This window comes from Meles meles, chromosome 6, assembly GCF_922984935.1.
Source record: "Meles meles chromosome 6, mMelMel3.1 paternal haplotype, whole genome shotgun sequence".
In the NCBI taxonomy this organism is placed as follows: domain Eukaryota; kingdom Metazoa; phylum Chordata; class Mammalia; order Carnivora; family Mustelidae; genus Meles; species Meles meles.
Genome location: NC_060071.1, coordinates 90,215,818 through 90,233,307, shown reverse-complemented (window position 1 = coordinate 90,233,307; position 17,490 = coordinate 90,215,818). Strand labels below are relative to the sequence as shown.

Here is a 17,490-nt window from a genome sequence, read left to right as displayed (position 1 = left end):
GTGCTCACAGGTTTACATGTGACTGTGTAATTGAGAGCAGTGGGAGGATTACTGGACATTTTACTAATTCTTGAGAGATCGCGTTAACAGAGGCTAATATCTCACTTCTGCTTAAAATCTTTCAGAATGTCTTCAATGAAGATGGAATGCTTATTACATTATTGAATAAGAAAAAGCAACCAAGGGGCGCCTGGGTGGTTCAGTGGGTTAAAGCCTCTGCCTTCAGCTCAGGTCATGATCCCAGGGTGCTGGGATCGAGCCCTGCATCGGGCTCTCTGCTCGGCGCGGAGCCTGCTTCCTCCTCTGTCTCTGCCTGCCTCTCTGCCTACTTGTCTGTCAAATAAGTAAATAAAAATCTTAAAAAAAGAAAGAAAGAAAGAAAAAACAACCAAGAAGTTATTTTTTTAAAAATATCTTTTACTGGCTCCTCATGGCCAATGGGATGAATTACAAGTGCCTGAGCCTGAATCTGACCATGACCTATATATATACATACATTTAGAGCCTCATCTCTTGCTGTGTCCTGCCCTTAACCCTCAGCTACTGCAATGTTCATCATGTTCTTTCTTATTTCCTTCTCTTTGTGTGCAGTGTCCCCTCCATGCCTGATATTTATTCTGTCCTCTTTCAGCCTTGAGGCCCTTTTCCCCACTTCAGCCAACCCCAGCTCTGAACCCCATAAACTCTGAACATTGCACCTCCTCCCATGAATTATTGTTCTTATGCATCTGTTCCCCTCACTATACTCCATTCTCAACACCAGAAACCAGTGTAAGTTTGTTGGATAAAATGGACAAAATGAATGTTTCAGGGCATTCTAGAGGTTAGAAAATAATTTTAAGTAATCCGAAAACTGTACCAATCTAATGTAGTATCTACTTACTACTGGAAATGCCTATTAGCAAAAAGGAAAGTAGAATAATTTTGCAAATACGTATATGTAAATATGAACAGATTCTTTGAATTCTGTTATTACCTTTTTTTTAAAAAAAGGTTTTATTTATTTATTTGACAGAGAGAGACCACAAGTAGGCAGAGAGGCAGGCAGAGAGAGAGAGGAGGAAGCAGGCTCCCTGTGGAGCAGAGAGTCCAACACGGGGCTCGATCCCAGGACCCTGGAACCATGACCTGAGCCGATGGCAGAGGCTTTAACCCACTGAGCCACCCAGGCGCCCCCGAATTCTGTTATTACTTTTAATAAATTGTTGGAATTGTTGGCTCTTTTGGTAAACTTCTTAAGAGATACACCAACTGGGGCTATTTGGTGTTTAATATTTTCTTTGTACTCTAATGCCACATCAGTGAAGAAACTGCGTACTCCTTTGGCAAACTGATGCTGAGTGTCTTATTCCTTTATGTTCATGAGATGCACATAAGTGCACTTAATAGGGGAGCCTGGGTGGCTCAGTCACTTAAGTGGCCAACTCTTGCTTTTGGCTCAGGTTATGATCTCAGGGTTGTGGGATCGAGCCCCACTTGCAGCTCCATGCTCAGAGAGTCTGCTTCCCTCCCTCTCCCTCTGCCCTTCCCCTCACTCACACTCACTCTCTCTCAAATAAATAAATAAGTTTTTAAAAGAAGTACACTTGATAGATGTTTCTTGCAGTGCTTGGTAAGAAGGTATTTTACAAGTCTGAGTTTCCAGGGTAAATCCTATTTATGGGATTAGAGCTTTATCCTCTTCTAGCTAATATAATAAAGTTTAAGTTAGAACTATAAGTAAAACTTACTTATAGTGCCTAGTTGGCTCAGTTAGGTAAGTGTCTGACTCTTGATTTCAGCACAGGTCATGATTTCAGGGTTTTGAGATCAAAGCCCACTGAGTGTAGAGCCTGCTTAAGAGTCTCTCTCTCCCTCTCCCTTTGTCCTCTGCTCCTGCTCTCTTCTCTCTCTCTCTCTCTCCCTCTCCAATAAATAAATAAATAATATATATAAGTACACATGTATTTTTATATATATAATTCAAGAATAATTACATATAGAATATGAGACCTTAAGGTTCTATAGACCATTTACCTTTTCACTTTACAGATAAAGAACTGATGCCCCCAGGGGTAAATTATCATATCCTGAAAGCATCTGGTTAAGAATCTTACTTCAAGGGGAATGTGTGTTTTAAAGCAAGAGGAAGTGCATTGAGACTTTACGGGTTTCAAGGAAGAAACCCACCCATGAAGTCTTATTCCTGAAGTTAGAGCACTGCCAGAGGCTCTTGGTTGTGCCTAGCGATTCTGTTGCCCCCCACCCACCCCCAACCCCACCCACCCAACGCCTTCCTCTTCCCATCTCTAGGCAATGAGACTCTGATTGGGTCAGTGCTTTGGTTACCAACAACTAAGGAGCATTCCTGCTGGGAAACCTGTGGCACAGACGTTAATACTGGATCCTGTTAGTTTTAGTCAAAGTAAGACAGTTGTTTCGGGTCAATACGTAAGGCTTTGTAAACTGTATAGCAGGCTTAAGCAGGAAGAATTCCCTAAACTTCTACAGAAGGAAATCAGGATTTCAGGTAGGTATAGGACCTTTGTGCTTCCTGGACCTTACCAGTATGGGGCTGTAAAAGACACTCATATGTGTAAGTGTGGAATGGGAGAGGGGAACTAAGTCACAGCTAAGCTCAAATTGAGTTAGTTTGCAAATGGAAAGAGTGGTAAATGATCTGCCCTTGGAACACTACATCAAAAACTAATGATGTACTGTATGGTGATTAACATAACATAATAAAAATGATAAAAACAGTAAAAAATTTAAAAAATTTAAAAAAAAAGAAACTATCCACAAATACTATGGCTTTTGGGCAAATCAACAAACACTATCAACCTCTGTTTGCCTATCTTCAAGTAAAGATGATGATAATACATACTTGCCTGGGGTCGCCTAGGTGGCTCAGTTAGTTAAGCATCTGCCTTGGGCTCAGGTCACGATCCCAGGGTTCTCAACTGGGACTCACGCTCCATGCTCAGCAGGGAGCCTGCTTCTCCCCCTGCCTGCAGCTTCCTCTGCTTATGTGCTCTGTCTCTCTCTCAAATAAACAAATAAAAAAAAATTTTTTTAAAATACATACTTACCAGGTGCCTGGGTGGCTGGGTTGGTTAAGCAACTGCCTTCACCACTCAGGTCGTGATCCTGGAGTCCTGGGATTAAGTCCCCGCATCCGGCTCCCAACTGCGCAGGGAGCCTGCTTCTCCCTCTGACCTTCTCCCCTCTCATGCTCTCTCACTGTCTCTCTCTCAAATAAATAAAATCTTAAAAAAAAAAAAATACTGACCTTGCCTAGTGGCTGTGCATACTAATGATGACGTGTTAAATGACCATCACTGTGTAGGGGCTGAAAGTAAGGTAACTACTATGACTATGACTACTGCAAGACTAAAATATGCTGTAATCATTTGTACTACCCTAGTACATAAAACTACTTTTACTGCTACTGTTGTTACGTGCCAGTAGTTTGTAACTGAGCAATCTTCTCTGCTCAGACAACAAGAGAGAGGGCTTCACAAATGATTTGCAAAAAGGTATAGAAATTCTTTCTCTGTGTGCAACAGTTGAGATCATGGGCTTTATGGGGCTACTATGTACTTCTTAGCTGTGAGATCTTAGACAAATTATTTAACCTTGTGTGCCCTGGTGATCTCATCTGTAAAATGGGGATAATAATACCTCCTATCACAATAAGATCTTGTGAAGATTAAATGAAATAATCTAAGTACTGCTTAAAATACTGTTCAGCATGCAATGAGCACTCAATACACATTCTCTATTAGGCTATTAATGTATTAAATGTGTGTGGGATCCTCACAACTACCTCTTGAGATAACAGACCTCATTATCTTTATTTCAGGCCTTCAAACACTGAGGCTGCGATTTGTCATGAGAGGCCGTGGTGGGGGTGCTGAGAGCTTCTCTCCCTTCTTTCCTCCTTTCCTTTGACATGTATTTATCTATCCGACTGGAAGGGTACACAGTCATTCCTGTCTACGTGATTAGAATTTTGGACATCTGATCCCTTTTCATTTTCTTTTCCCCTACAGCCTCACCTCCATGCCCATGGAGAGTATGTCTTTTGCTACTAGTCTCTAACTATGAGCTGTCATTTCCAAAGCCCCAAGTTTTCATTTGAATCTTTATACTTGAGAAATCAATGGGGGTCAAGGAAACAAGAACCAGTGTTTACATAAGTGTTTATTGGACTTTTCTTTATCATCTTTCAGGTCTTGTAGAAATTTGCCTGATGCACCCCCTCGATGTGGTGAAAACCAGGTAAGGTTCTGCATGAACAAGTTTTATTGACTTTGGCTGATATCCAAATTTAGATCTGTCAGAACACTAAATGCTAGAACTTGTCCTAGGCCGGTAGCTTCTCCCAATAATGGCATTTATATTTACTTCTTAAAGAAAACCCTATTTGACAGATAAAATGTGAAAAGGGAAAAGCATTTTTGGATAGAGGTCATCTGAAGGTATATGATATTTTATAGCCTTCACACGACAACCATAAGTTATGATTTGTGGCTAAGTTGGTAAGCGAAGTAAATTTATCAAAATGACGCAAGAACTAAACTTTAGTGAATTATGACAGCAGACTTTCATTTGGCATTGAATGTAACAGATTGTTATTTAGTATTCAGCATTTTGGTGTGAGACTCCAAAATTTCAAGTAAACTCTTCAAACGGGGCTTAAAGAATTTATTCCTACAACTGTTTGGCAGTGCAAAATGCCGTGTTTCTAGGAAAATGCATTTGCTCTTGCAGGAAGACACAAATCAGGGCAATGTTTTAAATCTATTTACCAAGTGAAAAAAAAATCATGTGGGTTTTAATATGATCTCGAGCATTTTTTAAAAAGCTAAATCTGTGGCTGAATTACTGAACTCTCTATTTTCTAAAATTAGAAGCTGTTAGAGTTGAGTCAAAGTTTCCATTTGTTTGCATTGTGTAAAACCCAGGAGCAGCATACCTAGGTTGGCGCTCCATAGCAAATAGTGCCTTGCAACAGTGGCAGTGGAACAACCAGTTAGAAAATGCTTAAAGCGTCAGGCTTATCATTGAATGGACGTGTTACTGAATTTGCCTAAAGAGGCAGTAGAATCTTAAGCTGGATGCTGAAAGCAAGGGAAAGTGGCTGTATCACGCAAATAATATTACATTTCCAAAAGAGCTAGAGGAGATGAGAAGTTGGCCCCTGTCTTAGTCAGCTCAGGCAACTGTAACAAAATACTATAGACTGGGTAGCTTAAGCAACGGACATTGATTATAGTTCTGGAGGCTGGGAAGTCAAGGATCAAAGTGCTGGTCAGTTTGGTTCTTGGTGAGGGCCTGCTACCTGACTTATGAACAGCCACCTTCTTATTGTATCTTCACATGAGGGAGAGAGGCAGCTCTGCTGTATCTCCCTCTACTTATAAGAGTACTAATCCCATCACTGGGGCTCCACCTCATCTAACCTCATGACATCATCTAAACTTAATTACATCCCCCAAGGCCCCACCCCCAAATACTATCACACTGGGGTGAGGGCTCCAATATATGAATTTGGGGAGACACAAATGTTTAGTCCAAAACAGCCTCAAATCACCAAACCCACACAGAGAAAGAAAACTGTAAATTACTTTCAAATGTAAAATTGCATGTACTCTCTGGATCATCTTTGTATAGGTTCAAAAACAAAAAGCAAAACTCACTGGCATTTCCTTCTTAGATTCCATGCTAACTTTGAAAAGCCAGAATATTATTGCTAGCCTCACTGAGGAATAAATTGTCTTTCTTAAGGGTCATTTTCTAAATTCTAAAGTCTTCAAGTGAGTATACACGAAAAGTAAGAATGATTTAAATAAAATTAGATACTGAAATTACAGTTACTCATTCATTCGGTCAATCATTCATTTATTCACTTGTTAAGTATTTAGTGTCTTCGGGTTCCAAGCAAGCTCTGTCCTCAAAGGACAGATGAGTTAGTATAAATTTTTGATGAGTTAATATAAATTTCAAAAACTGTATTATTTCGTGGTGCTGGATTTGAATAGAATATTTCTTAGAATGGATGTGCCAAGTTACTGAGGCTTTATATTTTCTTAGTTATGTGGATATTTTCAAGAAAATGGCATTCATTGATTGGAATTAGTCATATGCTCTTGTCTAACTTCAGTGGAGAGAGGAGCGCGGGAAGAATATAATTCTTCCAGATGCCCTAAAGAAGAAGGGAATTGGATATGGGATTATGTTTGACCTGCATAACAATAAAAAGCATATTGAATAAGACTTACAACATAGAGTAAACTGAAAGTCCAAAATAATGTGCAATTGACTTTGCAACAGAAGTAGAATGTGCGAAGATTACGAGTATTTATCACTGGGTATGAACACACAGGTGAAAGGGAATGGACAAGACAGACTAGATGCTGAAATCTCTTCATTATCATATTGGACAGGAGAGAACTGTATTTCTAAATAAGATAAACTGTAAACTATAAAAGATAATATAAGAAACCTTGTAACATTAGTCATTTTAGCAGGTCACTTTCCTTAATGACATCAAGGGCCCTGGATTCTAAACTCTTGCCGGCATTGTCAAAGTTGGGGGGGCGCCATACACCTGACCAAACCTCACTTCCTTCACAGTTTCTTTGTGAGCTATTTTTGCCTCTCCCTGGATATGATTACTTGAAGGGTAGGACAGTGAATGAATCTGAGTATGGAAATGGGTTATTTTCAACAATATCTCATGTGCTGAAGTATATAGCAAAATAAGTGTTTACTTCTTAGCGTTTAGTCATTTTTTGGGGGGTTCTATTTGTGCCTGATTCTTTCCTTTGTTGAATGAAAGAGAACAGATTCTAAAAATGCATTTCCAAAGTCATACTTTACAGGGATTTCTTTCTTTCTTTTTTAACTTTGTAAATCTTTCTCTCTTTTTTAACTTTGTAATGATCAGTTCTGTTACCCCAGGCTGAGGGCAGAGGGAGGTGGTGGTGACCTGAGAGCAAGGGTCAAGGTTACCTGGTAGAAGCTAGAACCGTAGTAGATCTGTATAGTGGTACTGGAACCCCGGCCATTGCCTGTTCACTGCCTGAGGCTTACAAGGAGGGAGAAAAATCCCCCACTTTCTCCTTTCTCCCCAATCTTCAGTCTCCTACCAATGCTTCTTTTTTTTTTTTTCCATTTTATTTATTTTTTTCAGCGTAACAGTATTCATTCTTTTTGCACAACACCCAGTGCTCCATGCAAAACGTGCCCTCCCCATTACCCACCACCTGTTCCCCCCACCTCCCACCCTTGACCCTTCAAAACCCTCAGGTTGCCCCAACCTCCCACCCCTGACCCTTCAAAACCCTCAGGTTGATTTTCAGAGTCCATAGTCTCTTATGGTTCGCCTCCCCTCCCCAATGTCCATAGCCCGCTCCCCCTCTCCCAATCCCACCTCCCCCCAGCAACCCACAGTTTGTTTTGTGAGATTAAGAGTCATTTATGGTTTGTCTCCCTCCCAATCCCATCTTGTTTCATTTATTCTTCTCCTATCTCCCTACCCCCCCCCATGTTGCTTCTCCATGTCCTCATATCAGGGAGATCATATGATAGTTGTCTTTCTCCGATTGACTTATTTCACTAAGCATGATACGCTCTAGTTCCATCCACGTCGTCGCAAATGGCAAGATTTCATTTCTTTTGATGGCTGCATAGTATTCCATTGTGTATATATACCACATCTTCTTTATCCATTCATCTGTTGATGGACATCTAGGTTCTTTCCATAGTCTGGCTATTGTAGACATTGCTGCTATAAACATTCGGGTACATGTGCCCCTTCGGATCACTATGTTTGTATCTTTAGGGTAAATACCCAGTAGTGCAATTGCTGGGTCATAGGGTAGTTCTATTTTCAACATTTTGAGGAACCTCCATGCTGTTTTCCAGAGTGGTTGCACCAGCTTGCATTCCCATCCTACCAATGCTTCTATTTGCTGAGCTATGGAAGCCAAGAAACCCAGCCTAGCAGAGGGCAGATTTTCTGCAGCATAAAGCAGAGCAGGACAAGGGGGGAACTAGAAATGTGTCTGAAGACAAAGAGAACCAGGACTGAAAAGCTGTCATTTTAGTGAGATTTGGAGAAAGAGCTGACATAAGCATGCATTTTCTTTTCTTTATTTTTTTTTATGTTGGTGGTAGGTGTACAACATAATAACTCGGTACTTTTTTAAGATTTTTAAAAAATTTATTTGTCAGAGAGAGAGAGAGAACACAAGCAAGCAGAGTGGCAGGCAGAAGCAGAGAGAGAAGCAGGCTCCCCGCTGAGTAAGGTATCCAATGCAGGACTTGATTCCAGGACCCTGGGGTCATGCCCTGAGCCAAAGATAGCCGCTTAACCAACTGAGCCACCCAGGCATCCCAATAATTCAATATTTTTATATATCACAAAATGATTTCCACAATAAGTTAATAAGTTAACATCTGACACCATACATAGTTACACATTTTTTTTCCTGTGATAAGGACTTTCAAGATTTATTCTCTTAGCAACATTCAGATATGCAATATAGTATTATTAACTATATAGCTATGCTCTGCATTATATCCCCAAGACTTATTTATTTTATAACTTGAAGTTTGTACCTTTTGACCCCCTTTATGCATTTCACTCACCCCCCACCCCCAGGCTCTGGCAACCACCAGTCTGTTCTTTTTATCTATAAATTTCTTCTTTTTTCTTTCTGTTTCTTTTTTCCCCAGATTTCCCACGTAAGTGAGATCATATGGTAGTTGTTTTTCTGTCTGACTGATTTCACTTAGCATAATGCCCTCAAGGGCCCATCCATGTTGTTGCAAATGGTAGTATTTCCTTCTCTTTATGACTGCATAATATCCATTGTGGATAGTGTATATTGTGTGTGTGTGTGTGTGTGTGTGTATGTGTATGTATATATATATATATGTATGTATATACAAAATATATACACATATATGTATGTACACACACATATACATACCACATTTTCTTTACCCATTCATTCACTGCCGGACGCTTATGTTTCAAGCATGCATTTTCAATTTAGCAAGGTTAATATGCACTTACTCTGCATTTTAGAAGATGATTAGAAGTTATAATTGATTAATTTTTTATGAAAAGATTTTAGGCACTGTGGCACTTGCCTTTCTCTAAGAAATAGTGTATTCTGCCTCACATAAGTGTAGCTCCAGGAATAGACCTCATGTAAGCATAGGCTAGCCACATGCCAACCGTCTTGCAAATGTCCCCACCTTATTATAGCAGAGGAGGTTTAGCTAAGATGCTATATACGTGGCAGTCATGTAGAATCAGGTTCTCCTTTGAGATTCTTCCTAGAAACATGCATATACACTCTCTTGTAGTTCTTTTATAGTTTCTAGACAAAGGATGCTCTGGTTAAGAACAAGTAACTACAAATCACAAAAGGCTCTATGCACTTGTATAACCAGGAAGACCGAAGGTAGTTTCTGGTTTTGGACTCCAGGGATTCAAATAAAATAATCAGTCATATCTCATATCTCTCTCATATTCTCTCTCTCTTCCTCTCTCCCTTCAGCTTTCCTTTTCCTTAAGGCTTCATTTGAGGGTTGGGTGCTTCTCTTACTTGGCGCCAGGTGGCCCCGGCACTTCACGCTTACATGGGCTTTGGCATTTGTGTGCGCTCTCTGAGACAGGATAACCTGGAGTTATCCTCCAGGTTAAGAACTCCGGCTGTAGGGTTAGGCAGCCTGGATTCAAATCCTGCTTCTTCAGTTGTTATCGGCGTAACATCAGGTAAGTTACTAAACTTCCCTGTGCCTAAGTTTCCCAAGCTTTAAATAGGAACAGTAATGGCGTCTACATCACCATGAGAAATAAATGAGGGTATATACGTCAATGGTGTTTATATATACATATGCTTACATGGTGCTTTATACTATGTCAGCAAAGGAAAGGGGACTGCAGAGACAAATGGAGTTTGTAAGGCAGTCGGGGAAACATGCAAGGGAGAATAAAAAGTGTGGGAGAGGGGAAATTTTTAATACGGAATCAGGCAGTTTCAAGTTTCTCAGCCGGAAGACTTGTGTTATGTGAGCACTACATTTAAATCTTTTCTCGGAATGGTGTTTGCAAGTAGATAGTCCTTATGGGTCTGAGGGCAGGAGAGCATCAGTTTCATCTATGTGTTTCTGTTGACGTCATTCCACATATCATTTTAGGGCTCCGTGGTGACATTGTTTAGGGCTGCACACCACAACTAGCCAAGTGCCCAGCCTCCACGTGGTGCCCAGCGAATGCCGATGCATTAAATTAATGCAGATTAATGTAGCTTTCATTAAAGAGGTGGGAAGTGAGAATCTTTTGAAATGAAAGAGGAAAAATTACTTGATAGGATGGTAGGCAGAAACATCTCAAGCTTGCAGTGGAGTTCCAGAGCCTGGGTTAGGGCAGAGTGAGGGGAGAGGGTTTCCAGCAGGGGTGCCAAAAGGTAAGCAGGACGGATTGAACCAGCACAGGCACTGAAGATGCCCAGAGAGCAGGTGTGACAAGCTTTGAGATGGAAAGCAAACCACTGGACTTCATCTAGGACAGTGCCAGCTAAACAAAATTAAATGAACAATACATAGATATTTTAAATTTTCTAATAGCCACATTTTAAAAAGTGGAAAGAAACAGGTAAAATTCATTTTAACAATATATTCAGTTCAACCTCATATGTCCAAAACACTGCCATCGCTACATGTTAATCAATATAAAAATTATTAGTGAGAGGTTTAGATTCTTTTTGGAAATACTCAGTCCTTGAAATCTGGTGCCTGTTTTACACTTGGAGCACACAGCAACACCGACGAGTCCATTACATCTCGAATGCTCCATAGCCACATGTGCCTGTGGTTCTTGGATTAGACAGCACAGGCCTAGAATGCAATGGGAAAGGAATGCTTTAAGGGGAAAGAGAGGTGGCCCTGTGGTTCCTTAGTAAGAAAAGTCTCCCTTAGAATGGGAGGATGGTTGCAAATGAGCAGGGCCCTAGGCGGAAGGGAATTTTACTGCGTACGCATTTGTACCTATGTGTGGAAAGTGGCAATTAGAAGCCCCGAAGATTTATCCCCTTCACAGTCCGAGGGGGGTTTGCTTATATCCCTTTCACACTTTCATTCCCGGGAAGGGACCTGGTTCGTTGTGCTTCGGGAAGAGAGAATTACTGACGTGCTCAGTAATTTCACCCCCTGTTTCACCCCCAGTCATTTTTAATCATTTTTATTTTGTTTCATTTTCGAATGAGGCATAAATCAGGTGCAAACTAAATAAATTACCGATCCTGTAAGGACTGATCTTTCAAAAGCGTGTCCTGTCAAAGAGCTGCAAGGCACTTTTTCTGGGGGGGGTGCGGGGGAAGGCGAGAAGGGGAGGGGCATCTTCACATCTCCTTACAGAGACACAGTTAGAGGTTGCTGGTGAGTGGACAGGCCGGTACATACCTCGCCTTTCATCCTCCCTCCCATCAGGACTTGACTTGCACTAAAAAGTCTTATCATACTTCTCTCCAAACATATTAATCACTGTGTGAATTCTAAAGACTCACATGGGTTGAAAACTTGGCATCCACACGCTGTAATATGTGCTTATGGGCTTTTACTCAAGTTTTTGAGATTGATTTACACTCTCTGTTGGTGGCTCCCACCTCCCAGACCTGCTGAATGCCAGACTCCTGGGGGTGGGGGTTGGCTACCGACATTTATGTTTAACACCCTCCTGGGTGAATCTTAAGCAAGGAGCCCAGACTGCTCGCTGGGTCAGCCTTTGCGAAACATTGCTAAATACCCTCATAGGCTCTTCTGTAAAGAGTCTTCATGTAAAGATTTCTTTCTCTCTCTGCCTCTCTCTCTCTCTCTCTGTATGTGTGTTAAACACTTGGTTCTCCTTGGTTTCTTTTATGTAAACTGCTTTGTTTGTTTGTTTGTTTGTTTGTAATGAGTGGAATTGGAAGGACAGAGCTTCCCTCGCAGAGCTCACTCTGCACTCTGTGAGAGTGCTAAGGGAGAGTATAATCTACAGCCAGGAAAAGCATATAATGTCTTACTGAGTGAGGTGACAGAGGCAAAAATCAATGCCAGAAGATGGGCGAGGAGTGAGCATTGGTTGTTAGGGAGGGAAGGTAAACGGCAGTGATGGGTAAAAATGATTTAGAGGCATTAGCCCACCACAGACTTTATTAAAAGAGAAATCTGAGGACGGCTGTGGAGAGAGGCTGCTTTGTGGGGAGCCCAGTAGAGAGCGAAGGGCTAAGAGCTGGGGAGGAGGACCCACAGCTTCCCTTTATGGGGGGAGAAGGGGGCCAGCCGTGAACTTGAAAATGAACACTTAATTTAGAGGCTGAGGAAGGAACATTGAGCAGCCACTGGGCCAACAGAACAGCAGGGTGGGAACAAGGAACGAAGAATGTTTTTCCCCAATAGATCCTTTTAAACAAAGAAGAGAGGAATCCTTTCAAAACGGGATGAGAGCAGTGGGAGAAGTTACGATGGAGTATAGAGGGGAAGCGGGAGAGTCTATAAGATTAAAAAAAATTAACAGAGCAGTTGAGTGGGGTTATTTCCATATGTTAACGATTTGTCCGTGGTATGAAACATTAAGATCACATTCAGGGTTAGACCATGGTTATGCCTGATTTCTCATCATCCGTAGAAATTCAGGGCTAGACCACTGTCATGGCTTATTTCTAACCATGGAGAGAATGTGTCTGAGGTAAAGTGAGCAAGGAGTAGAACCACATTTTTACAAACTATATTTTTATTGGGACTTTGTCATTGTAGCTAAATCAATCAATGGCAACATATAATGGTAAGAAACGGTCACATGTGAATGTGACCTGAACACATGTGAGTATAAGTAACTCCAACTTTGCTTTTGAGGTTGCATGACCATACTAGGGTTTCTTTGGGATTTGTTTTATTGAACTGAAACGTCTTTTTTTTTGTAGTTACTGAAAGCAAGAAAGTACTAGGCAGTGAGCACACGGCAACTCTGCATTGGTTGTCATTCTTCTCCGTGCAGTCATCATTAAAGCTTTTATTTATTAAAATAATCAAATAAAAAATGGCGACAAGATAGACAATGTATTTGGGAAGGATAGAAGTGAAAATTAACTGTGCTCTGCTTATTACATCATAGAACTGCTGTAAATACATAAGTGGATAAATATGTGCTTTAAAATGCCATTTGCAGGATGTCGGTTAGTGTACCTGGTTAAGAGTCCAACTGTTGGTTTCAGCTCAGGTCCTGATCTCAGCGTCATGGGGTCAAGCCCTGCATCTGGCTCCACGATGAGCACAGAGTCTGCTTGAGATTCTCTCTCCTTATCCCTATGCCCCTCCGACTTATGCTTTCTCTCTCTCTCAAATTTGTAAGCCTTTAAAAGTAAAGTAAAATGCCATTTGCTCCCACCTAAGTGCTTTATTACAGATCAAATTCATCGTTGCCATTGAGTGCCTGACAGACTTTAAAAGGCCCCACATTTGCATAATGATTTAATTAAAAGGTGAATATAACCTAAGGGTGACCTTAAAACTAGAGAAAATAATCCTATTTTGTGCATGTCTATATTCTAGATTGGTGTTGACTTTCTGGAGTAAGGCACAGTTTAGGGATAATAGGCCATGACACCATGAAGAGATGAAGAGATACTACTGCTGGGTTTTTTGTTTGTTTGTGTTTTTGTTTGTTTGTTTGTTTTGTTTTGTTTGTTTTGAGAGAGCAAGCAGGGGAGAAGGACATGGGAAGATCATGACCTGAGCCAAAATCAAGAATCAGCTGTTTAAATGATTAAGCCACCCAGCTGCCCCTACTGGAGGGATTTTTACTGTAACAATGTTCTGCCTCTCTTTGGGATGACAAGTGTTGTATCAGAACACCCACAAGGGTTCACGTAGAAAGTCTTTCCCTCCCTCACATTTGGTGGTCCTTCCCATTGGACATAAAGCCAGGCCCTAGGCTGTGTTGGTTACAATAGTTTCCTTACTCATACTACTAGGTGCATCAGTCTTTGCTGTTACTAAGTAGTTTTAATCATTTCTTTATTTCATTTATGTACCCTGCTTTGTTAATAATGAGTGGAAGTGGAAGGACAGAACCTTGCAGAACTCAAAGCAATGATGAGGAGATAGAATGAAAGGACACCTAGAGACCTGACTCTCTGAGATATTGGGAGGAAAATTGGTCCCAGAGATCTTGTGCAGAATAATCTTGCTACCGTACACTAAAATTATTTTTCAGATTTATTAATAAGGAGAAAATCCTTTCTTTTAAAAAAAAATCCAAGCCGCAGCAAATTCTTCCTAGGAACATTGCCAAAGGCAAGGGAAGCAAGGGCAAAAATGAACAATTTGGGACTTCATCAAGATCAAAAGCTTTTGCACAGCAACAGAAACAGTTAACAAAACCAAAAGACAACTGACAGAATGGGAGAAGATATTTGCAAATGATATACAGATAAAGGGCTAGTATCCAAAAATCTATAAAGAGCTTAGCAAACTCAACACCCAAAGAACGAATAATCCAGTCAAGAAATGGGCAGAGGACATGAACAGACATTTCTGCAAAGAAGACATACAAATGGCCAATAGACACATGATTTGTATTTCCCTTGGCATCAGGGAAATACAAATCAAAACCACAATGAGATACCACCTCACACCAGTCAGAATGGCTAAAATTAACAAGTCAGGAAATGACAGATGCTGGCAAGGATGTGGAGAAAGGGGAATCCCCCTACACTGTTGGTGGGAATGCAAGCTGGTGCAACCACTCTGGAAAACAGCATGGAGGTTCCTCAAAAAGTTGAAAATAGAGCTACCTTACGACCCAGTAATTGCACTACTGGGTATTTATCCTAAAGATACAAACATAGTGATCCAAAGGGGCACGTGCACCCGAATGTTTATAGCAGCAATGTCCACAATAGCCAAACTATGGAAAGAACCTAGATGTCCATCAACAGATGAATGGATAAAGAAGAGGTGGTATATATACACAATGGAATACTATGCAGCCATCAAAAGAAATGAAATTTTGCCATTGTGATGACGTGGTTGGAACTAGAAGGTATTATGCTTAGCAAAATAAGTCAGTCGGAGAAAGACAACTATCATATGATCTCCCTGATATGAGGAAGTGGAGATGCAACATGGGGGGTTTGGGGGGTAGGAAAAGAATAAATGAAACAAGATGGGATCAGGAGGGAGACAAACCATAAAAGACTCTTAATCTTACAAAACAAACTGAGGGTTGCTGGGGGGAGGGGGTTAGGGAGAGGGTGGCGGTGTTATGGACATTGGGGAGGGTATGTGCTATGGTGAGTGCTGTGAAATGTGTAAACCTGGCGATTCACAGACCTGTACCCCTGGGGCTAATAATATATGTTTATTAAGTAAGTAAATAAATAAATAAATGACATGTAAAGAGATATCCATGAAAAAAAAAATCAGTCAGTTCCCTCCATAACAAAGTTCAATTATATTAAATCAACTGTAACACAACTTTATAATCTTGAACTCTAGTTTCTAATTTTTTCTTTCCTTCCTTTTTCTAGCTTTTTCTTTTTTCTTCCTTTCTTTTTTTTTTTTCTTTTTTGTAAATGGAATTCTTTTTTTAAATTACTCCCTAGGGAAGCATATTGTTTTTATGACTCACATTGTAGAACCTTTGTAAAGTGTTTAATCTCCTTCATTTGTGTTTTTGTCTAAATTTTTGAATAAAGATTTGGTGTTTAAAGTACAGTAGCTATTATTCCCCAACTAATTAAATGGGCTGAGAAGATTCTCCCTTAGGTCATAATGTAACATGTGTTCTGTTTTGATACCTCTCTCTTCCTTCTGCTTAACTGCAAAAGCTTCTATGATCCCAGCCTAGAGGATGAGAAGGGAAATTGCCTAAGCATTCTTCATGCCTGTCAGTGGGCTTCTCCAGACATCTTCTTTCTTTCTTTCTATTTTTTTTTAATCTGAAAGGTAAATAACTCTTAAATGGCTTTCTTATCTTTTTCATGGGAAAGTGAATTACTTCTAAAATGAGCATCAGCATGAAAGCTATTTCCTCTGTTTCTCCCAGCAACCCCAGCCCCCATCCAGAGTTTTATCCACTTGTTTTTAAATTTTCAGCAGTTTCATTAAGCTACTTATTTAGCCAATGCCCTACACACTTTCCCCTATAATGATGTATTTTGCCTTAGCCATCTTAAACTCCAATTTTTGGTTGTTAGAATTGAGTAAGACTATAAAATAATAACGGAGTAAACTGATTTGCGATTACTTTGATTTAAAAATGGGATATTTTTCTAAGTGTTTTTTTTTAAATACAATCAAGTTTTCTCAGATAATCTTCTATTTTAAGTATAAGTTTTGGGGGATAGAGAACTTGGAACTCATACCATGTCTATTTTCAGTGGCTATTCAAAGCCTTTTGGAGATAAGCCCTAGCTCTAAATTCAAGAGTAAAGCAAAAGTTCAAACCGTTCAAAAATTCAAAGTTTGTGGGGTACCTGGGTGGCTCAGTGCGTTAAAGCCTTTGCCTTTGGCTCAGGTCATGATCCCAGGGTCCTGGGATAGAGCCCCGCATCGGGCTCTCTGCTCCGCAGGGAGCCTTCTTCCTCCTCTCTCTCTGCCTGCCTCTCTGCCTAGTTGTGATTTCTCTCTGTCAAATAAATAAAATATATTTTTTTTAAAAAAGTTCAAAGTTTGTATTTGGCCATAGTACTTATTTTAAATGATTTTTAGTCAAGCTCTAAGCAATCTGCCACCAGCGAAAATAAAATTGTCTTATTAAGGGTGTTTCTTCTCATCTGCATCTGTTCGAAAGAGCAGGTGCTTATCAGAAGGACTGGAATATTCCTTAAATGTCTTGTGCCATGGAGGAAGCTCTTCCTGTAGTGTGAGAAAACTCAAAAGTGTTGAGAAATAAGCTGCTTGAGAAGAGAAGGCTCTAACTGTGGGCTAAACCCTAGAACCTCAAGCCAGGCCCATGGGAAAACTGTTTTGGAGTTGAGCATAGAGTGGGAATCAAGCCTAATGAAATCTGACTTGTTGGGATTGTAGTACAGCTGAAAGCTATGGTTATGGATACTCTAGAAGACTGTTTTTCCTTTTTGTGACGCAAGAATAAAAATCATAAATTTCTTTAGACAAACAAATTCAAGGCTGATAATTTGTATCTTAACTGTGAACCTTGACCAAAAATTGATAAAATTGTTTAATGTTCCTGGAAAATCAATTAATTCTCAAAATATTCTTGTTGAGATGGCTAAAATAGCTCCTTTGCAGTCAGGGCACAGCTGAGATTTAGTTTTGACATAATGAAGAAGTTTGCAAGATGATAAATAGAGCTGTATATTCTCTGGATGCAATTCTGCGAACTCTGCGCCAAGTTCCTGCCGAATAAAATTTTCCCATTTGGGGGCTATTGAATAGTATTTTCTCCGGTAAAACTTTTGTGAATACCTAAAAGGTCACATA

General features: G+C 40.3%; 1 protein-coding gene across 2 annotated transcripts in view; it reads left to right on the top strand.

The window, feature by feature from the left end:
• Positions 1–17,490, top strand: part of SLC25A21 (solute carrier family 25 member 21) — a 506,059-nt gene that overhangs the window by 312,881 nt on the left and 175,688 nt on the right. For both annotated transcript variants that reach the window (XM_046010194.1, XM_046010195.1), the window contains exon 2: positions 4,212–4,260. In XM_046010194.1, the coding sequence (XP_045866150.1) occupies positions 4,212–4,260 (49 nt within the window). The remainder of the gene's footprint in view (positions 1–4,211; positions 4,261–17,490) is intronic.